This window comes from Neolamprologus brichardi, chromosome 13, assembly GCF_056152115.1.
Source record: "Neolamprologus brichardi isolate AB-2024 chromosome 13, ASM5615211v1, whole genome shotgun sequence".
Classification (NCBI taxonomy): Eukaryota; Metazoa; Chordata; class Actinopteri; order Cichliformes; family Cichlidae; genus Neolamprologus; species Neolamprologus brichardi.
Genome location: NC_142116.1, coordinates 15,376,769 through 15,400,843, shown reverse-complemented (window position 1 = coordinate 15,400,843; position 24,075 = coordinate 15,376,769). Strand labels below are relative to the sequence as shown.

The following is a 24,075-nucleotide window of genomic DNA, read 5'->3' as shown; positions in this document are numbered from 1 at the left end:
TTGGTATAAAAATGTAGGTAAACATGTGACCTTCTATATGCTAAAACCAGGGGCTAAGTGGAGTTTTGTAGTTAAATCAGGTGTTGCAGTGCAATGTAGGGATGTGAATTACTTAAAAACAAGTCACATATGAATTTCTTTTGCGAGCTGCAGTAGATTTTTCTTAATGTACAGGCTGTGATCAGCTGATCTGTGTTGCTACTGTGTTTTCTGTTTTACTTGATGTAACTTAACACATCATGTACTGATCCAACATCTGACTGAAGAACTCTGATTAAAAATAAATTTGGACACTAATGCAAGATTTAAATTTCCAGTTTATAAAATTGGAAAATTTTTCTTATTTTTAATTTATTCTGTATCTTAACTTTGTTTTGATTTATTTTTTACAGCATTTCATTTTCATTTATTTTACTCTAATTTGTGTAAAATGCTTTTTGAGCACATGAAAGGTGCTTTATAAATAAGCATTACTTACCTACTTTTGAAAAAACCCTCTCATTTTCCTCTCCTCTCTTTCTTACATTTTTCACTACCTCTGTGTTGCACACTGAGGTTTTTTCTCGCCCTGGGAAATAAAGCAACTGTACATTAGCTATTAGATACATTTTGTGATGCACTGCTTGAGTTGTGTGTGTGCTGATGTTTGTTGAACTTTGAAATTACCTGCAAAAAAAAATTACTTCATTTATGGTTGGTCCTCTTCTGTAACGTGAGCTAGATATTGAATATGCTCACATTTGCACCTTGAAGCCATCAAAGGGATGAGAAAAAAACAATGTGCTGAAAGGTGTAGTAAATGGACCGGGGGGGCGACATTATTTTCTTATTACTGAGAAAGCATCACTGGAGGTAGCAAAATCAAAAGAAACTCATTTGACAGCAATATGCATTAATGTGCCAATCAGATTTAATTGCTCGTTAACTGAAGGTACCAGGCGTTGTTCTAAGTTGTTCAACCTCAGTTGAAGCCGTTTCCAGGATTTTTTACATGGAGGCCAAAGGGGAATCAAGAATATAGCAGGAAAACCAGAACAATTAATAAAAAAAACAAATCAATCAGAAATAGAAAAGTGATGTCGAAAACATAATTTCAGGTTTATGAAAATTGTGGCCTATTACACATTTTTTGTGAAATTATTAGGAACTGCCCAAGAATTTAAATATAGTCATCTATTGGACACTGGCAAAGTGGAAGAAAGTATTTAGATTTTTAACTCATTTAAAACATATAATCCTACCTTAAATAGCTTAACAGCGAAAAGGTTGAACAATCAAAATTTAATTAAAGTACCTTAAGTAAACATATTCAGACATTTTTATGTCTATATGTTTATGATGTTGCAAAGAACGCCAATTTCACCGGTAGTGTTCTGTGGCTTGATCTACAATAATAAGTAACTAAAGCTGTCAAATAAATACTATAGTGCTTGTCCTATCCATGACCTCACATGTTGCTCATGTGTTGTACACCTCTGATTGAACCACTGGCTGTGATTTTGACCAGCCATCTATTCCACGTGGTCATATAAGTCTGGAAAGCTCCAGTGAATTATCAGAAAACAGATAAAACATTTAGGGCACTGGTTCTCTTACTCTGTGTCATAGACATAATGGTGCAGTTTTTGCAATCTAAACTATGATATCACATTATATGAATATATTACATTATTGCTGTTTTAGATGGAAAGATACCTGGAGACGGTGTAAAAAGGATTTGTCTGCTGTTTTTAACGGCGCTTTGATATGTTTTTTGGCCTTGATAAATTCCACGCGTCTATCTTTTGTACTAATGAAGTTATAGGAACTGATCAGAAAAGAATGGGGAAAAGGGTTTTGCATATTTTATTAAATATGCTGATTCGTAATTGATTTTTTTCACAGAAGGACCGACCACAGATTATTTATAGCTGACAAATGAAAATATTAATTCGTTAAAGCTGCAGAGGGCAGTAGAAACAAGTTTTGTTTAAGGGGCTCGGTGTCTCACGCTCATTCACACATGTTGTATATAAACAGAGAGTTACACGGTGCTGACGTAAAGACGAAGACGTGTGTCTTTACAATGACATGAGAAAGCACGGGAGAAAAACACACACATGCACACAAAAAAGAAGAAATGCGAAAGCTTCCAGGTTGTACTCAGAGCCCTCTATTCTGGCCGTACCCTCTTCCTACCGTTAACAGCGAAACAGTTCCGTTGCTAGGAAACGGACAGGTTCCAAGTGTAGTAGACCTACTCTCAGGGTCTCACGGTGAAAGGAACTGATTTAAAACAGTAATATTCAAATTACAACATGGTGTGGATGTAATTACTATTTTATAATTTAAAACTTTGTCCAAATACGGTAGGACAAACTTGTCTTCTTGAGCTTCCTCCGCGCTATCCCGCCCACACGTGCGTAACCAAATGTGGGCGGAGTCAAACAGCTGGATACTCGTGGCGGCTGAGATACAGAGGGACTGGCTGCTGTGAAGCCAGCCTTCCCCCCACTCATTTCAACGCGAACACGGCTAACCGAGGTCCCATATGCTCTGGAAAAATCTACATACTCAAGTAAAATTAAAGCTAAGTCGTGATAGGTTTTTGGGGGGGTTGGGGGTGCCAGAGTTGTGGAGGACACGCCGGCGTACTCAAAGTTTTCATTTTCCTAAAAAGAAAAAAACAATCTGTATTTGCTAGCTTACAAGGAGGCAGAAGGTGAGTTGTCACAGATTTACCTTTGATGCTTGTTGTTGCTAGCTAGAAACAGGAAGGTGGACAAAAAAACCCGTCGCATTTGAAGTGTAAGCGATTAATGTGTCCACCCCGAACCCCCCCAAACTTATAAAATGTTGTTGAACATTTAAGAAAAGCAGAAAACTAAAGCTTTACGAAAGCAGGATTATGTAAGGTAATGCACCCTGCTGATCGATGTAAATTAAATTGCTGTGGTCACTTGTTCTTGATAGTTTACTTAACCATTTAATGCTGATGAGTAGGTGAATGCTCCTAATCAACCTCACGGAACAACCCTATCGATCCTCTCATTCACTAGCTGAAAAGAGACATCTGTCCTGCCGCTGTCCCATCTACCGTCCTCCATCTTCAGGAAAATGAATCGGTGCACATGTCAGTCACACTCAGATAAATGTTAATCCTACTTGAGAAGACATTGCTCAGCTGGCTGGAGAGGAAAAAGAAGAAAGGTGCTGGAAGATGTCTCTGTGGATGATACTACCTGTTAGCCTCCCTGTCCTGACCATCACTGGGATATGGGTTGTGTAAGTATTTTCTGTTTTTTCCCCTTTCTTTCTTTTTTTTTTGACATCAAAAAAGTTTAAAATCTATGTAAATGTTCTAAGGTTTCACATCTGGATCTATACCCTGTCCATAACTTTAAAAATTACAAAATACAAATTAAGAATTGGAATCATGTTGTAATAAAAATACTCTTCGATACCCCGGCCTCCTCTCCTGCCTACAGGAGCGCAGCACTACATATTTACCCTGAATTCCTGGGAGCCATGGCAATCGCATGTGGATTAACTCTTTCCAGTAATGATCTGGGATTATCACCATTTACCTAAAAATCAGACATGCAGGTTTGCAGTAAATCTTAATTATCTGTAGTACAGTGTCTGAGCAGATGTGCCGGAGAGAAACCCTCCTGGTTATACTTGGGCTGACAGCTCTTCTCTCTGTTCTATTATTTCGTTGGGACAAGGAATGCAAACCCCAGGGGGGAGAGAGACAGATGGCCCAATTCCAAATTGTTGTAGTTCTGAATCAAGGCTATGTGCTGCATCACTGATAAGTTGCATGGAGACTAAACAGCCTAATCAAGCACCAAACTTGAGACCATATGGCAATTAATGTTGTGGTGTGCGTGGCTACTCAGCAGTCCAATCAGTAGAGTGTATCCAGGTGTAGCGGCTTAATGTTTCCATGCTGATTTGAGAACATGAAGGTGAAAACCAATCTGTCTAGTTTGGGCATTTTTTTCTGATCTGAGTTCAGATGCTGAGAGCTGCAGACTGCCAGCCCCTTTACACCCATTTCCTTCCTGTTACCTTGACAAGGGCGCCTTGTTTCTAAGAGCAGTCAAGGGTCTTTTTCAGACTTGGGGAATGTCACAGAATGTGGCATGTTACATAACTCCTGCTTCCCAGTGTGGATGACTGGTTGGGAGTAAGGTAAATACTGGAAAGGGGTGGGAAAGAACGTAAGCAGAATTTTCACTCAGCATCTGGCGCCCATGCCAAGTGTTTTCTGTATCAAGTAGGACCACCAAGAAGTCTTGGCTTCTGTTTCTCAACTTTTATCAGTCAGTCAGTGTATTTGCGTATGTGTCTTTTATGTTATCCAGCAACCATGCTGTAGAAGCAATGGGAGTTTAACTAGTACTTGCCAAATTTATCTATAGTTTATTGGCTCACACATTTTTCTGAGGTTATTTTTGTAGAGCTTTTGGGACTTTTCATTGTTAAAAAACACACACAAAACCCCAACAAAAAAAAGATTTTTCCATCTAAGTCTTTCTTTATGTAGGACGTGGTCCTAAATAAAAAACAGGGTCTGTTCCATTTAAACATTGCTTAAAGGCACATGCAATTACAGCCATTGCTGAGCTTTGATAGGGGTCTAATTATATAAACAAACCTATTATTACTTAGCCTCTGCTGAGCACATAAAGCGCTGGTTTAGTTCCAGCTACAGCTAAATAAGTTCACTTTTAGAAGCACCCCAGAGCTGCAGATGCTGTTCTAGCTTTAGAAGCTGGCCAGATGTATAAAATACACCCCCAAATCAGGGAAAAATATAACAACCTAAGCTTTCTTTTTCCTGCATTTGTCAAATGTGGTCTAATGATTTTTCTTTCTAGATTGTTGATTTTTGTTTTTGTCTTGTTGGTACCATTTGTAGTGTTCAGCACATATGGAAAGGAAGCAGACAAAAATGAAAGGTGTGTGTTTGTTACTGTGTTTCTCAAAAGGCTTAAATGTCTATCACCGTCATTTACGCCTGAAGGTACACATTGGCACATTTTCGTTTGCAAGATAATCACAAGTTAAGTTAATGTGGTATCGGAGAAAAAATTCTCGAGTAAATCGTAGCATTCATAGCAAGACTCTTATCACACACTCAATAGATAAAAGGGAGGACATGGTGCACTTTTGTTTCTGTTCCTTTATCATAATCAAAAGTTGGAAGTCTTCTTTCACTCACAGTGATGATTTCCTCAGTGCTAGACAGCGCTCTTTACACGGTGATTGATGTATTGATTTAACCCTCTGTGGTCTCTCTTGTTATGTATACCTGGAATACACCTAAATGAGTCATTTGTTTGTTAGCTGAAATCTCGGCCTTCAATTTTGAAAGAAACGGTCGGACCTACATTGTTTTTGTGTGTTGTAGCTTGCTGACTGTCATCTACAGTGAGAGATCCATGGGAACAGTAAGATGCAACCAATGGAAAAAATCCCAGAGGGTTATTGCCCCCATCTAACCAGCCAGCCAAGTGTTGACAGCCTTTACAGCAGTCAAAACCAGCTGTGCATTTCACTAAGCAAATGCAGTGTTAAAAAGCTGGTAGCAGGATTAATTTCACACTTGAAAGTTAACTAAAAATAGATTCTCCAGGCTTTCTTTTCTAACAACAGCTGGTGCCCTCAGATAATTTTTTAATGTTGTAGAAATTAATAGACACATTGTTTTAATAGTAATGATAGCTATGCTCAGACTAATATTTTTGCCTGTTATCTTGACCTTTTGGACAGTCACACCTACCTTGCGTGTGATCATTGGATAGGAGATGCTAGCTGGCGATTTCCAAGACAAAGATGTAAACAGATACTGGTGACAGAACTGCCATGTATGATACTGGGTTTCACTCTATGTCCAAGTTCTACATAGCTGTGCGTGCACACCCTGCATAAGAAAAAAACTGTCCACCTGCTCAGGTTGGACAGCCCGTGTTTTCTGAATCTGATATTGTGTCGACACATGAAATTGTAGCAGATACTGTGTAGTGGAAATAATTTAATACCGCTATTTTTAACGTTGTGAAATATGTCTTGCTTCTGATTTCTTGCTTGTGTCTTTGGGAAATATCTCTGTCCTTTAAAGACTGGCCTGTGAGTAGGATATTATCAGCCATGGAAACATTCCTGATTGATGCTTAACCTCTTGCTGAACTAGGACTGCATGCAAAAATGAGGAAAGATACTCTGTCTGTATGACTCTGTCTTCCTGTGGTTTTCTGGCTGTTACAAATAGTGTTTTTACTGTTGCATGTGAATAACAAGGTTATATGTGATTGTTGCACGTCCTTCCATAGAAATGTGGCTAAAACGATGCTGCAAAATTATACTATAGTTACAAGTAAAAATAAAGATGATGTGGATATGTAAACACCTCAGAAACCTGAGTTTGCCATAATTTCTTTCTGCATGTGCATATTCGTCCTATCTGCATATGCAGTTGTGTAGGACTTGAGCAACAGAGCAGACACAGTTGAGCTGCACATGTTCGTGGTGAGGACTTAATCACAGGACTCACAGTTAAATAGCGTTTTCTTCAGCCATTCAAAACCACACGCTGGACATCTGGCCCTTTAATGTGGCCTCTGTATCATTAGCTGAAAATGGTTTGTTATGTGACAAATATGTGTTTTAAGTATTCCCAGGCAGGGTCACAATGTCAGGTATAATAATGCAAGTGGTCATTGCAGCCTGATTGAAGATGTTCAAGTGATAGAGTTTATCTGTAGCCTGTGCAAAAGGGGATTTTTGTGGCCAGCACTGGTCTCAATATTTTAAAATCTTAATTAGAAGATAATATAAAGTAAACGGTTAGCACTGTTGCCTCACATGAAGAAGGTCCTGGGTTCAAAGCAAGCTTTCTTTTTGGAGTTTGCAGATTCTCTTTGGGTACTTCTGACACCTCCTCCAACTTCCTCATACAGTCCAGTTGGGTTAATTGGTGATTCTAAATTGCCCACATGTGTGAATGTCAGTTCAAACGATTGTCTGTCTGTGTTGCCCCACAACATACAGGTGGTCTGTCCAGGGTCTACCCTGCTTCTCCTTTCACATCTCCTCCTGCATCCCTGAATTGATGACAAGCGGAAGAAAATGGATGGATCAATATATTTAACATTGGTGTTTGTGTTTAGTGCTGACATATACAGATATTATGTTACTTATGTTAGATTGTTGACCTCTGTATGGCCGCGGCTGGTCAGTATCCTCACCATAGTCATACCACTTTGACAAAAATGAGCCATCTGAGGTAAATGGAGGTTCTTTAATAGTGCTTTTCTACTCTACATGAGCACCCAAAGTGCTTTATACAGCAGTTTCAGATAAAGGGTAAGAAATAGTGAAAAGTCAGCTCAACTGTTCCTGAAAGTTAAACAGGTGCAGGTGCAGGATTTTAGGTCACCCTGAAAGTTCAATAAATGAAAAGACCTGAAAGGTCATTTTCAGTCATATAAAATCATCACTGTAAATAAACGACCACACGAGAAATGCTACTGCAAAGACATGACAGATATGCAAAAGGGTTTTAGTAAGCTTAACAGTTGATGGCTACGTGGTTTTTTACATAAATCTGTTTAGGATTCATGTTCACTGTGATATTACGTTTCCTTGCCTTTGTGGTCTGTCTCACCTCCTGACAGTCTAGCGTCACAGTAGTGTCAGGTTATTATGTTAGCTGTGGCTTTTGCATTGAACTCCCCTTTTCACTTGAATTCAATGACCTAAAAAAACTTCCTATTCTGAGGCTGCATGTGAGAAGTATCTTTTTTTCCTACCACTACCACTCTAACGGCTTTTGCCGTATGAATGCTCATTGAGTCAGTTTAAAGTTACAGTGTATGCTAAAAATATAAAATAACCGTTTCCAAAAAAAAGTAACTGTTCCCTTTGATTTTGGCTAATCATTTCCTTTTCCTTTTTAGCTATGCCATGGCCCTTTACAACCAGCACGTCTGCCCTGTGGAAAACTGGTATGTTGACATCTATTCTGTATTTTGCTGATCCCTACAGTCAGTCTTGACCTTTGTAACCTTCCTTGCACCTCTTTTGCAACAAGAGCCAGTGAGAATAATTTCCTGCTCAGTTGGCTGAAAAACGTTTGAGAGACTCATTAAAATCCACTCACAGTTCAGTTCAATTCAGTGTTATTTACTTAGCGACAAGTCACAACAACAGTTACTGCAAGGCACTTTATATTGTAAAGTAAAGACCACTACAATAATACAGAGAAAACCCCAACAATCAGACAAACCCCCATGAGCAAGCACTTGATGACCGTGGGAAGAAAAAACTCCCTTTTAATAAGAAGAAACCTCCAGCATAACCAGGCTCAGGGAGGGGCAGGCACCTGCTGCAACCAGATGTGGTTGAGGGGAGGGAGGTAGGAGAAAGACACACTGTAAAGCAGAGCCAGAGATGAATATTAATCTAGAAAATCAGCACAAATCTAAAGCTGTGATGCTTTGCTGCTCTGGATGCTGGGCTCGTTTCGAGCTGAGGTTAATCTCCACGAGCAGAGCTAGCATTTGATGACACAGTGGTTTTCTGCCTCTTTGACACACCAACCCTAAAAACAAAAGAAATCCTGGGTGTGATCGCACAAAATGGTGCTTAATATACAGTTACTGTACTGTGGTTTAACAACAGACTGTATTATACAGCTTCTCATATATTTTTACTAGACCCAGTGAAAAAAAAAACAGGAATATGTCTTTGCTTTGTTAGCTATTTTCCACTGTGTGTCCACAGCCTAAAATAAACGCAATTTTCCTCAATTTTTTTAACATTTGCTTTTGCACTGCCACACATGTTTGGTGTTTGTTTGGTTGTTTTTTCTTTCAGGTTGTATAACCAGTCATGTGAGGAGGAGCTGTATTTGCAGAGCGGGCCATCCTTGTGCTGCACACTAGACAATGTACCTCTCATCAGGTCAGTGAGATGGAGTCGTACCTCCTGTCTGTCTCTTCTCTGCCCCTTTGCTTCTGCTGAGTCAGAACAGGAACACTGTCCCATTGTTTAGCGTGACCCCTGTCGGCACATTGTTGATTTAAAAAGAAAAAAAGCGAGTGAGGAGAAGGAGACGTTTCTTCTGTGTGTGTGTGTGTGTGTGTGTGTGTGCATTCTGAAAATAACTTGCGGCAGAAATATCCTGCCTGCCACCGTGGCAGTTTGAAGGCAAAACACGTTCAGCCATGTAAACACACATACGCACACGGAGGAGTCGGCTTACAGTCCAGAGGAAATCAAGACACTCCTGCTTCTTTGTTTGGGTTTTTGGCCCTTTCAGCTTTCAACATCAAAGACGTGTTGTACCACATAGCCACAGTGGCTTTCATTTAACGAAAAAACAAAGCATAAAAAAAGGAAAACCAGAAAAGATAATATGCAACGATAATGACCCCACCACCACCACCACTACAAATCAAGTGTGCAGCTACAGTTTAACACAGAAAATGAATCTTTAATATAGCAGCGCTGTTGTTGCTAAGCAGTCGAAGCAGAGAAGGTGGAAGAAGCATTTTTCTTAATCTGTGTTAAATGCCGCGCTGTTGGGTAAAAATTAAAACGGACCTTCGAACAAGCCATAGATGAAAGAATTGTTTAAAATGTATTCATGTCAGCTTTAGTCTAATGAATTGTGCGTTTTGATCCATGTAGTGAAGAATGTGTGTATGACTTGAGTCAGCTGAGAGGGCTTTGGCTTCAATGGGAGTCTGGGCACAGACAGCCAGTGTTGACTGTCTCTGAGTTTTCCCTCCTACAAACATTTCCCATTCGTAGAATAAAAGCAGCAAGCAGTAGGTGAAAAGTCAAACACTTGACTTCAGGATGTGAGGAACAGCCATAGAGTACCTCTGGATGTGTTGATGGTTGGAGTGTAGGCAGTGGTGCATTGTTTTGTGGTATTGCTCTGATTGTTTTCTTGTAATTGTTTCTTGCAGTAAATGTGGGACTCTTCCTCCTGAGAGCTGCTTCTTCAGCCTTATCTGCAGCACGGGCTCATTCATGGGTAAGGCATCCTAAGGCATGGCTCAGGACACATTAGACTGGCTTATATTAACTGTGTAAACCAGCACGCTAAAATTTCAAGACACATCTACATTCACACTTACAGAAGATAGCCTATAATTTAAATGAATGTCATCTTTTAAGTATATATTGTCACATTTTGATAGCATATTTGTTGTAGCTGGAGCTAACACGACACCTGCAGTTGAGTTAGTTATAGTTTGCTCCTCACAAGAAAGCAATCAGACCCTTGGGTACTTATTAATATAGTACACCTAATAGTTCCCTTAGTCTTTACATTTTGTGCAACTGCAGTTATAATGTGTGCTTGCCACAGAATCCCAAAGCACACCTGAACATGCCTCTAGCCACAACAATGGAAACCTCTGGCGTAGACACATGCCAGAGGAAGGGCAGCCAGGTCAACAAATGAATGTACATAAGCATATTTATTGAAGTAGACACATTGTATTTCCCATTGTAGAAATAGAAAAAGGAAGGGGCTTGTTTGCCTAACAATGGTAAGATCCCCGGTTTGATTCCTGGAGATGACACAATTCCATTTGGGTTTGTTTCAGGAAGGGTGTAAAAGTCAGTCAGATTAAACATGTGAAGCTGCCCAATGTGGCGACCCCCCCTGTGAATAAGAGAGAAGCTGAAAGCAAAAATTAGCTGTAATACAGAACAAGTCCGAACACAGATGCAAAGAAAACACTTGTGTCTGAAAGAAAGAATGAGCTCTCAATCGCTGGTCTGCATGTTTTCTGTGAGTCTATACATGTGCTGCTGCCCTCCGTTCACTGGTGGCTCCGACTGGCCCGATCTTGATAATGTTTTCCAGCTGTGGTTAATTTTCTAGCTGTGTGTAAAAAGTTACTGTGCTTTGTTTTTATCCAAGCCTCTAGCAGCTATTTTTCTGTCTGACTGTGATACTCTGGACATTGTAAGCTGTCTTTTTGAGATGCAAATTGTAGCTCTGGTCTTTGCTTGTGACAAGAATGGAGGAACTTTGCAGCGTTGTATACTGTATGTGTATACAATGCTGAAAAAGGAGGCAGATGGTTGCATTTCAGGAGCTGCCCTTGTGTATGTACAGGCTTTTTCCAGGCTCTTAACAGACCCGTTAGGTGGGGAATACACACCTGAGTACAACTGCTGCACACATAGCTAAAGAAGTATTTCTATTATCTGATAAAGAAAAGTATATTGTTTGCTTGAGTAAATAAGACCCCACTTTTGAAAATCTTGTAATCTTTTGCACCCTGGTCATGATGATTTTCCTTTAGAGGGAGGTCCACTGAGAATCTTTAAAATGGGTACATAATATTATTGGTGTAAGAGAAACACACCTTGGCTAAACACTGCCCTTTGATTTTTGTGTTTTATTTCACACTTAAATTATGTGGCAGCGAGAAAATGTTGCAACCACTGTTGCTTCATCACGATGAGGGTTTTTATCTGGCTTAGTTAAGATGTAGTTCTCTTGTAACTTTTGTTTGAAACATGTTTACCTAGAATGACTCTTTCATAATATGTATGCAGCATAAGTGTGAAATAATGGTGTGTGGTGGAGGTAATCCTGCACCACTTCCGCGCACAGTGACTGTTAAACAGTTTTTATCTAAATTTCTTAGTTCCTCTTCCTTGTGAATGAAGTTTCTCTTGCGCTCATTGTTAGTCACCCACCAAACCATCAGTGACAGTGTCTTAGAAAGTACACAGTGAGTAAAAGAAACAAATCCCTTTTTCATTGTGAAAGGATAAAAGCTTGTATCTCTGTCTTTATCATAAATGTGTTTTGAGATATTAGAGACGCACATTTTCCTCCCAGTTACATAAAATGTCAGCTAATATTTTGTTTTCATTAGAACACATAACTTGAGCTGAATCACTTAAGGAAGTGGGAAAATTAGCATGTCAACATGTTTCAAATTTTGATATTTGCTGTTTTCTTTGTTTTCCATGACAGTAATCTGATTATGTTTCTAATTAAGAGAATTTAATATGACCGCTCAACAAGTAATTTCAGTGAAACACTCCACCTTCATCCATTAAAGTGTTTTTTGGAGAGCTAATGACAGTTGGGAATTGAAATTCTGCATAATTCCTTCATAATTTTCTCTGCATTTCTATTCTTTTTTTTAAAAAACAACATAAAAAATTGAGATTTAATGACCCTCAACCTTGATGTTATTGTAAGCATTTGATTCAAAATTATCCATCACATTGTTTTAACTGAGTTCAGTTGCACTTTCACCCACTCGGGTGAATCTGTGAGGTTTGGAAGGTTTAATTTTCAAATCTTTTTGGCTGCATTAAATCTGCTTTTTTCCCCTTTGCAATCCCATCAGTCTGAACATGGCGTATGTTAATACTGTTTATAAAGCTACCTCTTTTGTCTATACATAACTATGTAAAGCTGATGTGGTATGTAGCTATACAACAGACTATTTTAAATATTGCGTGCTTAGCGAGTAGCTCATTGATTTATGTTTTACTTGGAAGGCTGTGTCTGCTATAGTTGGCTGCAGGTGTCACTTCCAAATGGAGTAACATGAACTTGGAGAATTTTATATCGCCCTGTAATTGGTTTTTCTCCTTTTCAGTTCAGTTCCCACTTTTCTGCCAGTGTACACACAAAACATTTTAAAGACAATACATGCATTCTCTGTCTGCATACCTTCTGTGGGAGACGGTGAAATGTTGTGTTTGGGTTGAAATATAGCCCCTTGTATGGGTGACAAGGTTTTTTCTACTGTGAGGTGCGAGTGCCGCTGGGTAATAAGCACTTTATGAATGCCCATTAGTTTTAGTGTTAACTCAGTCCTGCGTATGTGAATGCAAAGACACGTGCAGGGCTATGTATGCATGAGAGATTGTCCACCTTGTTGCAAGTATACATGCAAGATAGAAGCAGTGTGTGAGTCAGTGTCTGTGGGAGCACTTTACTTCCTGCACTGGGCTTCCTGGCTTCAGAGCAAACAGCATGAACTTGTAAAGGGCAGCTCTGTGGAAGGTAACCAAGTATTGGAACAGTGTTAGGTGCTGTTGCGTGGCATCCTTGGGTAAAATAAGCTGTCACACTGCAGCTTGTTGTGACCTTCGAGTCCAGGTGGCGCTGATGCATGGGACATGAAGCCCTTACGTTGGAGGAGGCCATGACTTTAGTAAACATGCATCATCAGATAAGGATACCAAAAAAAAAATGCCCACACAAATGTGCCCAGAATAGAAGAAGAAACACTGATTTCTTATAGAGAGAAGCTGCTTGTCCTTGTCTTTAACCTTCAGGCGTAGCTTTCATCATTCCAGGATGACTGCATAATGCCAACAAGTTTAAACAAGCTCATTTGTTATGATGAAACACATATTTAGTTGAAACAGAAAAGAATCCACCAGCAGCCAGTCTGCAGCAGGGTGAACGAGGCGCTTTAATCTAATGAAAAAGCTGCAGTCGACTTTCCTTTCCCTTCAGCAATACAGCATGTTCTCCATTATAAAAAGGAGCCAATGAGCAGACTGTTTCCGTGCCCGGAGACACAGTTGTTTGTTTTTCCATGATTGTAATTGAAATCACTTTTGCCGAGTTGATTTGGGTACAGAAGGAAGAAACAGAAGAAAGCTCGCACTAACACAGATACACACTCACAAGTTAGAGCTAGTGAATATAAAACATAAATAAATCATTAATTAGGTTTTTTAAATAGCATTACATAACCATGTCTTGGTCTTGCTTGTACGAATGTTTGCCTTTAAGGTTTAAACAAATGTTTTTATTATCAGATTTAATAGCAACATTTCAGTGAGCTCATAGTAAACTTTGCAGATCAGATGGACTTAAAATTAATTCTCCCTCCAAACATCACATTAAAACAGAATGGTTAACATAACGGTGGGAACTTTGCACTATTGTTCTAACAGGAAATTATGCAAGACATAATTTCTCAACATGTGATGCTGAACTCTCTCTATAAATCATATACATACCTAAGCTTTGTGGATGTGTAACTATGAAAAGATCGTCAAAAAAACAAACAAAAAAAAGCTGAAGGCCTTTTTTTTTAAATCTTTTTTTTCCATTTGGGCAGAACATTAATAAAATGTAGTATAACTATAATCATGAGTGACTTAGCTGTTGCCGTAGTGTATTATTTTAGGTGTTTTTTTTAATGAAAAACATTCTTTTAATATCATCTTTTTATCTTTGCAGCTTGCTGGTGACTCATTTTTCACCCTAGTGTTGCGGCAATTGTGGTGTGGTGATTTCCCCTCAGTAATTTATCCTCAGCATGAGCCAAACAACTATCATCTGGAAGCTTTGCTGTTGTTGTCAAAATCAGAAAATGATGTGAAATATGCATGGCTGACTTTTTTAACAGCTGCGAAGAAAAGGTCGCTTTAAAACAAAAGATCAGGCCACAGATCAATAACTGCTACTGCTTCATCCTGAGGTTGTGGCCGGGCTATAAAATGTGTCCGCTCAGTGAGACGCTACTTAAAGCCAGACACGTCACGGCATAGACAAACCCTGGAGACAAAGCTTCAGAGAGGAAGGAAAAATCTATCAATGTAAAGACTCTACGTGGAAATGTTTTTCTTTTCTAGCCATGACCACAGTCTCCATTTGTATTCCCTTTTGGCAGACACAGACCCTCTGAAAAGCTGCCTCTTACACAGACACAGTCACAGAGTTAACATAACACTTTAGTCCCTGGAACAATATATAAGCGTCAGGTCAAGACATGAGGGGCTCCTTGTCCTCACTAATTCTCCCACCCTCCACTTTTCACTCTCCCCATATGCCCCGCTTTCTCCAAGCCCAGTCAGCCTTCATCAGGCACCAGCCGTGAGGAGCCAACAAAGAGAACCCAAATGGGGGTCAGCTCCTCAGTGTTCCAACAATGCACCCAGTCAGAGCTTGTTAGCACATCGGCACTCATCTGTCCCATATACTGTACTTCTTTCCCCTTCACCTTTTAATCGTATGTAGGTTTGGATCGACCCCCACCAAGATATCTTTCTCACTTTCCCGCCATTTTCTGCTTCTCATAGTTTTGAGTCAGAGAAGCTGCTTAACATCTCTGATTTCCTGTAATATAGCTTTCAGGGAGTTCATGTATTTCTTGGCTAAGTGACGTGTGAGAGTGTTTGCGTTAAATTGAAGCCAGGCCCTTTTGTATGATAGTCGTCCAAAAAAGGCCAGATGATGCCTTTTCTCCATTTCTTGCATGCAGTGACTTTTTAACATTGTGTAGCTGATTTTCATCTCCCTTCTTTTAGTGATGGTGATTGTGCTGCTTCGCTACGCCCACGTCATTGAGAAGCATCAAAACTGTGTCCTGAACACGGCGAGTCTTTGCACGGGCTGGATCTGTGGTGCTGGACTCATCATGGTGGGCAACTTCCAGGTACAGTCTTCTAGGTTTTTTTTAACAATAAAACACAGAGAGGTCACTGTAAATGCTGATGAAGACAAAGATTTATGGATACCCAAAGAAATTGTATTCAGCATGGGAAATAGTGAAATTAAATACACAGAGACTGAGGCTTCTATTGTGTAGTCCTAGAGACTGGCTGGCAACCCTTTTGCAACCTCTGGTCACTCAGGAAAAATGTGTATTTCTTGACTGGTTGGTGATTGGTTGCTGGGTAGAGTTTCTCACAAAGAGTCTGCTGCGTCCTTATAATTACTTGGGTCGCTAATGTAGCTGCAATTATTTATAGTTGGAAGAAAAGTTGCCAACTTGTTCTCAAACACTCACCAGCTATAGTCAAGCTATAGTCAAAAATGTGTTGCACTTTTTCATGTGAAAAGTGGGGTTAGTGTCACACTTTTCATAGCTTCATTACCGGTCTTAGAGTAGTTGGCGGATATATGAGGACAAGTCGGCATCTTCCATGCAGGTTGCGGGCAATAGCAGACGCAATCTCAAGGTTTTTTTGGTGCAGCAGACTCTTTGCTGGGTGAAATTGGTCACAGCCTCCAGCAACTACATGCCAGCTGGTTGTAAAAAAGCTTTGATGTTCAGATAAAATGTCCAAAATATCTCTGGTTCCTGTTTCATTAATATAATGAGTAATTTCTTTTTGCTAAATCGTGTGGCGTGGCTTCATCTCTAGTAAATTCTTTTACACAGCCAAGAAAATAATCTGCTGTATAATCTTTAACATGTCTTTGTTTGACCTGGCTCTTTTTAGGAGTCTTTCTCTTTGCTTCTTTCCGTCAATCCTTTCATTTGAGATTAATGTCAAATTAATGCCTCAATGTTTGTAATGTTAACTTCTTCCTTCATCAGCACAATACTGTTCACAATAATCCTCTTTCTTTGGTCCTAAAACTTCAAGTGAAGAAACCCAACGTGAATTCCTTCTTCTGTTCTCCGGGAAAGAATTTCTTGAAGTTTAAATATTTAGAGCTCTGGCTGGATGCCTAGACAGTGTGTGTGTGTGTATGTGTGTATTAGTACTACCTTTGCTGCGTGGACAGAACTCTGTTTAGACAGTAACATTGTTGCGACCGCTTCAAAGAAAGCGTGCATAATGTCAACTGTTGAGTTTTTGGTTAAAAGTCAGCGTACGTGTCAGATTCAGGAAGTGGTCACGGTTAGGGTAAGAAAAGTAAGATCATTTAACGTCCTCTGAGGGGAGGTTATTTTGGTGTTTGACGCTGGGCTGGATATCACTGCAAAATCTTGTTACCATGCTTTAAAAAGGCCGAAATAGTTCATGGGAAAATAAAGAGAGAGCGGCAGCCACGGAGAAGGCATTTGATGCTATATTCAGAGTAAAGAGAGGAGCAAAAGTTTTGAAAGAAAATTTGGGTTGTGTTGAAGTAAAGTGAAGTTTCTTAGAGTGTAATATTTCTACAGATGTGACTATTTGGTTAAATTTGATTGTTTGACATGTTAGAGTCTCGGCTCTTTTTACATACTCCTCTTACGAGAGTCGTGTATGTGCGTATTGGAGCAGATTTGCAGATGTGGCAGTTCATGCGAGGGTGTAGTAATGGCAACCTCACCTTCTTCCCGCTTTTCCTATGAGGCTCGAGCTCTGCAGAACAGGGAGGAATTTTACGAGAAGAGCCAGGGGGAAGTGAGTCATCAAGTCTGGCCATGCATGGAGGGGAGCTAGGCAGACAGGGTGTGTGTAACAGATGCCCCATCTATAACCAATCACGAGCCTGATCCCTGCGGCTCGCCTCACACACTGCCCTCTCTTGAAGTTCAGGACATTACACAAACCCCCATTTTTAGCATCGAAAACACGTGTACTCAGGATCCACTGGCAAACGCCACAAACAAGTTTGACTCAGAGAAGAGGGAGCAGAGCAGGACTCTGACAGTCAAAATCGAAACAGATCAAAGAAAGCGCAAGAAACACAACACATGGCAGCGTAATCAGTCGCATCAACTGCTTGAGCGCATAGTTGTGTGTTACATAAGCCTTTGGCAGTACAGCTGTGGTGTGGTGGAGCCACGGGGACTTTTCCCATCAAGCGATCTGGTGATCTGGGAAGAGAAGTACATGAATTGTTGACGGAGAAGCACATTACTGCCACACAGAGGTGCCTGAGTGTGACACAGCTGCATGGAAAGCAGCAGTCAGGAACACAAAGAGAAAAGAAAAAGGAGTAGAAAAGTTTGTTGGACTGCTAATCCCACTGAATTTTGGATGGAAAAGACTGATACCACCTACAGTCTGAAGGTATTTCCAATCTTATTTGGCTGGAAGATGTCACGCAAATCAGGAACATTGTCTGAAGTCGCACACCAGTTCCTCACTTAAAACACGTTGGTGTTTCGTTCTTCTCTGTTTTTTTCTAAAATCTCTGGTCTTCAGGTAATGTCGAAAGGGCCGTTGTAATCAGTGGTGGTGCCACTTTCAGTTACAGATTTTCACAGCCATTGTGTATGCCCCGCACAACGGAGGCGAGTCGGTAAAGTCGGTATGTGTCAGTTCATCTCATTTAGTTCTGTTTCCAGGAAATGAAAATAGAGAAAAAAACAACGTTAGGCTTGTTCCCACAGAAACATCGTCACAGCGTTTATCTACCTCAGTCCTTTGAACGCTATTACTGCTCATTCCTCAATGTCTCAGGATTATGCATGGGAACATAAAAGAAACAGTAAAAAGATCTGACTGCTACTTTGTGAAATGTCACAGGTGCAGCTCAGTAGTGTGCTGAATTTAGCTGCGGAAAACTCACTAATGAAGGCAGGAACTCAGAGTGGTTTCAGATAAATATGTGTAGCTATAATAAGAGCTGTTGCTGTTAAGTGCTGCCCATTCTTCTCTTTATTCTCATTTCCTTCCGTATGCTTTCCCTGTTTGATGTTACACTGCTTTTCACTGCCACACTTTGCTCACTTCAGTGTGCTCACAATCTGCTAATTTTGCACCTATATATATTAGCGCCATACATTACCTGGCTGTGATTAGCAGTGATCAGTTGATAGCATACCAAATGATAAAAAACGTGCCGTCACAAAGTCAAAGTGATTTTCTCATTAAATAACATAAACCATTATTTCACTTCACAATACATTGGATCAGAATCCTTATCAATACTGATTTACTGATTAAACTTTTGAAGCTGTAGCGTGGAAAATAGATTAGTCAGAAGAAAATGAAGAAGATGGAGAAGAAAGCATTGGTTGTTGTGTGTCCAGAGGTGGAGGTGCCACACTAGAGAAGAAGAAATTGGATTTATTTTACTGTGTGAGATACAAAATTCTGGCTCAGGAGAGCTTTACAGCAGATCTCAACTGTTCAAAACTTTTCTTATGCAAGTCTTACATTGCCACTTCAAGGATCAGCCTACTACACAAGAATGTTCAGCATGTACTGACCAGGTCAATGGACAAATGGCTTAGATACCAAACTTTGAGGCTATTGCTGTAATGATCCTGGAAAATGATAACAAATAGCAGAATTTATACATCTGGCATTAACCATGAAACTATTGTTTTTTTATCTGAGCAAATCAGTCAAGTCGTTTAATGTGTCTCTAGCTCAAGTTAATGTACCTCAAGATCTCTTATCTACTCAGATCAGTACATCTGAGCTCTCTCTCTGTGTGTGTGTGTGTGTGTGTGTGTGTGTGTGTGTGTGTGTGTGTGTGTGTGGGTGTGTGTGTGTGTGTGTGTGTGTGTGTATGTCTGTGTGTGTGTGTGTGTGTGTGTATGTGGACCCTTCAGTGGGAGCTGTAGTCACATGCTCCTGAGCGGCTCTTTTGTGTATTGTTTCTTGTTGTTCTTGTGACCAGCAGGGAAAAGGAGGCTTTCTGTTGTGTTTCTTGCTGCTGTTGCCTCCTGTGCGCTTGCCTTTTGTGTTTCTTTTTTTCCTTTTCCCTTTTTACTTAAAGAGTCGTAAGAAGCTTCCACCGAGTTTTAAATACTACCAAAACTGGGCGATGGGGCCACTTCCTGAATTTGCCCACGTCACATTCACTAGATGTTTTTATTTTGTGTTATATCTTTGCTTCAATCCTTTAAATGGCTCCCTTACCTTCTCTTCCTGTTTTCGGTCCTTATATCACAGGTGGATAATGCCAAAATTCTCCACTATGTTGGAGCAGGCATTGCCTTTCCCACCAGTATGCTGTTTGTGTGCCTGCAGTCAGCGCTGACGTACCGACTGGCCAAAACCCAAGGGGAGTACAACTTGGCCCACCTCCGGCTCTGCATGACCCTGCTGGCCTTCGTAGCCTTGGTGCTCAGTATCCTTTCCAGCCTCTACAGATGGCTGCCCTGAAGCATAAGGGACTAAGCATCCCCTTTGACCTCTTTTCATCAGATATTTTTATTTATTATTTCATGCAGTTAGTCCCTGGCACCTCTTTAGCAATGACATAAAACAGCAAGAGTTTTTAACTCTATAATTGCGTGATACAGTGACCTTTTTACCAGATATTAATGTAGTGCATTAACGCCAGTCTCGTGTCTGCTTCAGACAGTTTTGGAAGCACGCAGAGGAAACCTTGGCGCACTCCAGCATATTTCATAGTAGGAGGTGGAAGATTAAAGACCGACTTAAGTCCGATCCAATATCTCTGTCAGCTGATATCCATCTAGAGAAGTTACAGTGCATGTGGGAAAAACATATTAGCCTGACCTACAGTACAGATATACAGTAGCTGTAGCCTGGGCCTGTCTCTTCATGGGTAACATAATCAACATGTGAGCACTTGTAAAGCTCACTAATTAACTCATTGTGTCTTGTTTACTTAACCTGGACAAAAACTGAGTGTTTAATCTGCATCGTGCAGGTGAGTGGGGCCGTGTCCATGACTGCTTCCTGTTAGGGCGTTTCGGCTTTAGGTCCTCGCATTGCTTTTCTGCTGTTTTCCTTAACCGTGTGTTTCAGGTGGTGTTTTTTTCTGTCAGGAGAGCTTCGTCCTGCAACACGCCTCGGCCATCTTCGAATGGGTGTTCTGCATCATCATCATGCTTTTTTATGGGACTTTTGCCTTCGAGTTTTCCAGCATGTCAGGAGGTACAATGGTGGTGCTGGCGAGAGGAGGCTCCCTGGGACCTGCTGGGAGAGAACACAAGATGGATGCGCTGGGAGGGCCCGGTTTGCACTCACAACCACATCCACACCAACCTGAAAGCATGTCCATGCTGTAGCCTCCTGGCACACGTTGATGCCACACAGTTGCCTCATTTTATTCCTTTCCAACTCTAGTCTGAATTATTCATTTCCAGCCGTGTTCGTCTGAAGGTTTGAAATGAACCAGGCCAGTGCAGCAGCCGTTCAGAGCGGGCGTAGCTCTGCTGCAGTTTATACTTGCGTCAAACTTTGTGTCTCCGAAGAACTTGTTTGCATTTTGCACATTGCACAGGCGTGCAAAACCAAATTTTCTCCCTGCTCATGGCTGTGCTCAGTGACTATCAGAGGAGCGTTTTGGGAATCAGATCATGGAGTTCTTGTGAATCCGATGGCCTCGGATTTAGATGACTGCCGCGATGCGTTCAGAGTGTGTAAGAAGTGAAGGCTGCTGGACAGCCCAGCTGACAGTATTACAGTGGGAAGGTGTCACAGTGTTTTCAAACAGGGCGGCAGTTTGCATTTTTCATCACGTAAACCTCTGTTAAGCAATATTTTTGATGTTAAGTCACATCTTTGTAATTAACACCCTACACTGTATAGATCTTCTTTTGTTTTTTACTGTTTTGGTTATTCTTTCTGCATACTCATCTGCACATTACCTCCCTTCCAAAGCCACGTGTAAAGCTAAAATATTTCTGTGGAGCTGGTTGACCAAAGCTAATCAGAAATAATATTATCTGGTGGACATCAGAGTAGTTCTGAGCTCTGCTGTGCATCTCATGAGCTTGCATTTAGATACGAGTGTCATTTTGTTTAAAATGCTTATTGCAGCATTAAAGTTTGTGCCATATATGCAAGCCTAATATTGCTGTTGAAGTATCAGACCGCAAGGACTTATTGTTTCCGGACTATTTGGGTGACGTTTCATATGTCTTTATTTAAACTGTGTTAAAAAATTCACTGAGCTCTGAGTCACATAAATCTTCTAATTAAGACTGAAAAAATACACCCTTCCCCATTCTTCTTGGGATCCATAGACTCAGCTCTTAAATAATCCTGGATTGAACTCCTTCTCTGTAAAAGAATATGAGGGAGAGGTGACACAGTGTCGAGAGGCCAAATATGTACCAGCTAATTCAATCCAGAGCACTGGCTTTATTGAGTTTAGTGACGGGGCATTACACGTGTTTTCAGGTCCTGTAGGCAGAGGTCTGCATCTTATTATTCCCACATGCAGGAGGAGGAGAACATGTTCTTATTGCTTTAGCTGTTTCCTTTTTTTGTGAAGCTCCAAACTTCGCACAGGTGGAGATGCTTCAGCACGTCAAGCTGGTGTAGTGCGATAAAGGGAAAAGGATTTGTATAATGTAAGACATGGTGGAGATGGACTGTCCTGCTTCAGTGTTAACGTGTTATTTTGTAGTATGTGCCAAATACAAGTCTGCCTATGGCATTGGTGCTAATACACAAATAGGCCTTACCTTGTTGTTTTCTCTTACTTCAGCTGTGATTACAGCAAAGCAATAAGAAGAGACATGGGGTAAATCGGTGACTCTGAGAGTGAGAGCAGGGACAGAAGGTTAGCAATACCAGCACGTGGAGAAATGCTCCATGCTTGCTAACATCTGTGCATAATTTTCTCAAGCTTTGAGGAGGCAGAGGCTTTACAACAGTAGTACTTTATGTAATTGGCCATCAGCACATCTGGCCACATGTCGAGCTGAGATGTTGTTTGTGTAATTTGTCCGCAAATTCACAGTATGTTACTGAAAGTAGTTATTCACTATCAGGCTGAATGTATCAGACTAACTGAACTAGAGTGATGGGGAAGCCTGCGCACGCTGCTCTGAGGACGGAGCTGAAAGCGACACCAGCTGCAACACTGAGCACTTGCTTCTCTCTGCTGGTCACACTGCTTATTGCATGTGTTAAGCTCACAGGAGGGTTTTGTTTTCTACTTGAAAAATTGTCAGTTTTTTCTGCCCGCAGTCCGAATACTAAGACCAACTAATGTTTTTATCCTTTTATTTCATAAAGGTGGAGGCTCAACTCCAGCCTGAGCTTCTGCCTGCGACAGTATGAGGTTCTTCTGAGAAACCACATTAAACATTCAATACATTTGAAACGTTCACTAAAATAATGGTGCTAATCATTTCACATTTACTTAAAGTACTAAATCCGACGTCATGGTTTGTGAATATTCCCTATTTCTAGCTGACCACTACAAAAAAAAGAAACATTTCTTTTAAATCTTCACATTCGCCATCATTCTCTTAATTTCATAACTCATTCTTCCTCATTTATGGATCTATCTGATCTCTACACTCAGGAAAACATTACCACACCAGCTGTGTTCTTTGATTCAAGGCCTTTGGCTTTCTGCCGTCTTTGTTTAAATTTTATTTTTGTCGATGGGATTCCTTGTGTACATTTGTTTCTTTGTGTAGTATAGGTGCAGCTGACGTTTTTTGTTTTTTTTTACCCAGCTGTAAGACTGGTGATTAGCCATGACGTAATAGATTATTTTTGCTAATCAAGACTCTGTTAAATGTGCGAGAAAACTGAGCTCACTCGTGCAATCGAGATCATTGGTGAGAGCTTTCTGACTAACAAGAACCCAACAATCCTCGCAGCACCCCACTCTCAGTTACACAGCTCCCTGTGCCTTATGTGCTGTTTTGATCATGGAAACCAAAGAGGTCACAGTTGTAAATTCTATTTTGATGAAGAGTCATATGATTGTATCCATTTATGCCTTAATATTCAACAAATAAAAAATTAAAAAAAAAAAAAAAACAGCAAACGTTGAATCCCAGTGGCTTTATTACACAACATGAGCACAAAGAACCAGAAAGCGGTTCTCTAATCTTTTTTTTTATTGTTTAATTATTTACATTATCCAGTTTCATTGACAGAAGGTGACACTCATAGATAAGACATCAAACAGAGGAAAACCCCTATAACAAAACAGTGTCAGCTGTAGGTGAACTTACAGGTTTGGTACACTCGCCACCAAAACGTCCCTGAAGTCCTGAGGTTTTTGTTTCTCTCTTAAGACTTTCTTAATCCCATCAGAAGTGCTTCTCAAGGATCTAATTACATACTCTGTCATTAATAAATGCCAAAAAGCTGGGCCAAAATGAAATATTCTTAAAGGTATTTTTTAAAGAAGTGTGATATATGCTAGTGTGTGCTTCTAAAGTTGTAAAACACAGCAAATTTAAGACATCGGTGGTCCGCTAAATGCTAACGGATTCAGACTAAGATTCACACTTCTAATTATTTGCTAAGTTGAGCCACATTTACAGCAGAAAGCCCGCAAGTACTAAAGAAAAAAAAGAAAGGCTGAAATAGCCGCAAGGCTATTTTACATTTTGACTTATAATTTATGCCTCCAGAGATCCGAACTTGACCTGTTATCTCACACAGTGGGAATGGTAGTAGTGCAAACAACTTCCTGTGGCACGTTTACAACAGTTTTTTATAGTCATG

General features: G+C 40.4%; 1 protein-coding gene across 3 annotated transcripts; it reads left to right on the top strand.

The window, feature by feature from the left end:
- Window positions 1-2,231: 2,231 nt before the first annotated feature.
- Window positions 2,232-23,411, top strand: zgc:154058 (Transmembrane protein 150A-like). 3 transcript variants are annotated; one of them, XM_006783857.3, is made up of 8 exons: window positions 2,232-2,701; window positions 3,039-3,264; window positions 7,947-7,994; window positions 8,866-8,952; window positions 9,966-10,033; window positions 15,313-15,440; window positions 19,651-19,750; window positions 20,398-23,411. In XM_006783857.3, exons 2-8 carry the CDS (start codon window positions 3,200-3,202, stop codon window positions 20,658-20,660), a joined length of 759 nt encoding a protein of 252 aa, XP_006783920.2. In that variant the 5' UTR covers window positions 2,232-2,701; window positions 3,039-3,199; the 3' UTR covers window positions 20,661-23,411. The 3 variants fall into 3 exon arrangements, with proteins under 3 accessions (XP_006783920.2, XP_006783919.2, XP_006783918.2); XM_006783856.3 differs by having other exon boundaries at window positions 2,232-2,557; window positions 19,573-19,750; window positions 20,398-23,407; XM_006783855.3 differs by having other exon boundaries at window positions 19,573-19,750; window positions 20,398-23,407.
- Window positions 23,412-24,075: the final 664 nt, after the last annotated feature.

Coding starts and splice junctions, on each gene's coding strand:
- zgc:154058 (XM_006783856.3), top strand. CDS start 3,200: ATGTCTCTGTGGATGATACTACCTGTTAGCCTCCCTGTCCTGACCATC. Junction 7,995..8,865: donor GTCTGCCCTGTGGAAAACTG/GTATGTTGACAT, acceptor TTTTTCTTTCAG/GTTGTATAACCAGTCATGTG. Junction 8,953..9,965: donor GACAATGTACCTCTCATCAG/GTCAGTGAGATG, acceptor TGTTTCTTGCAG/TAAATGTGGGACTCTTCCTC.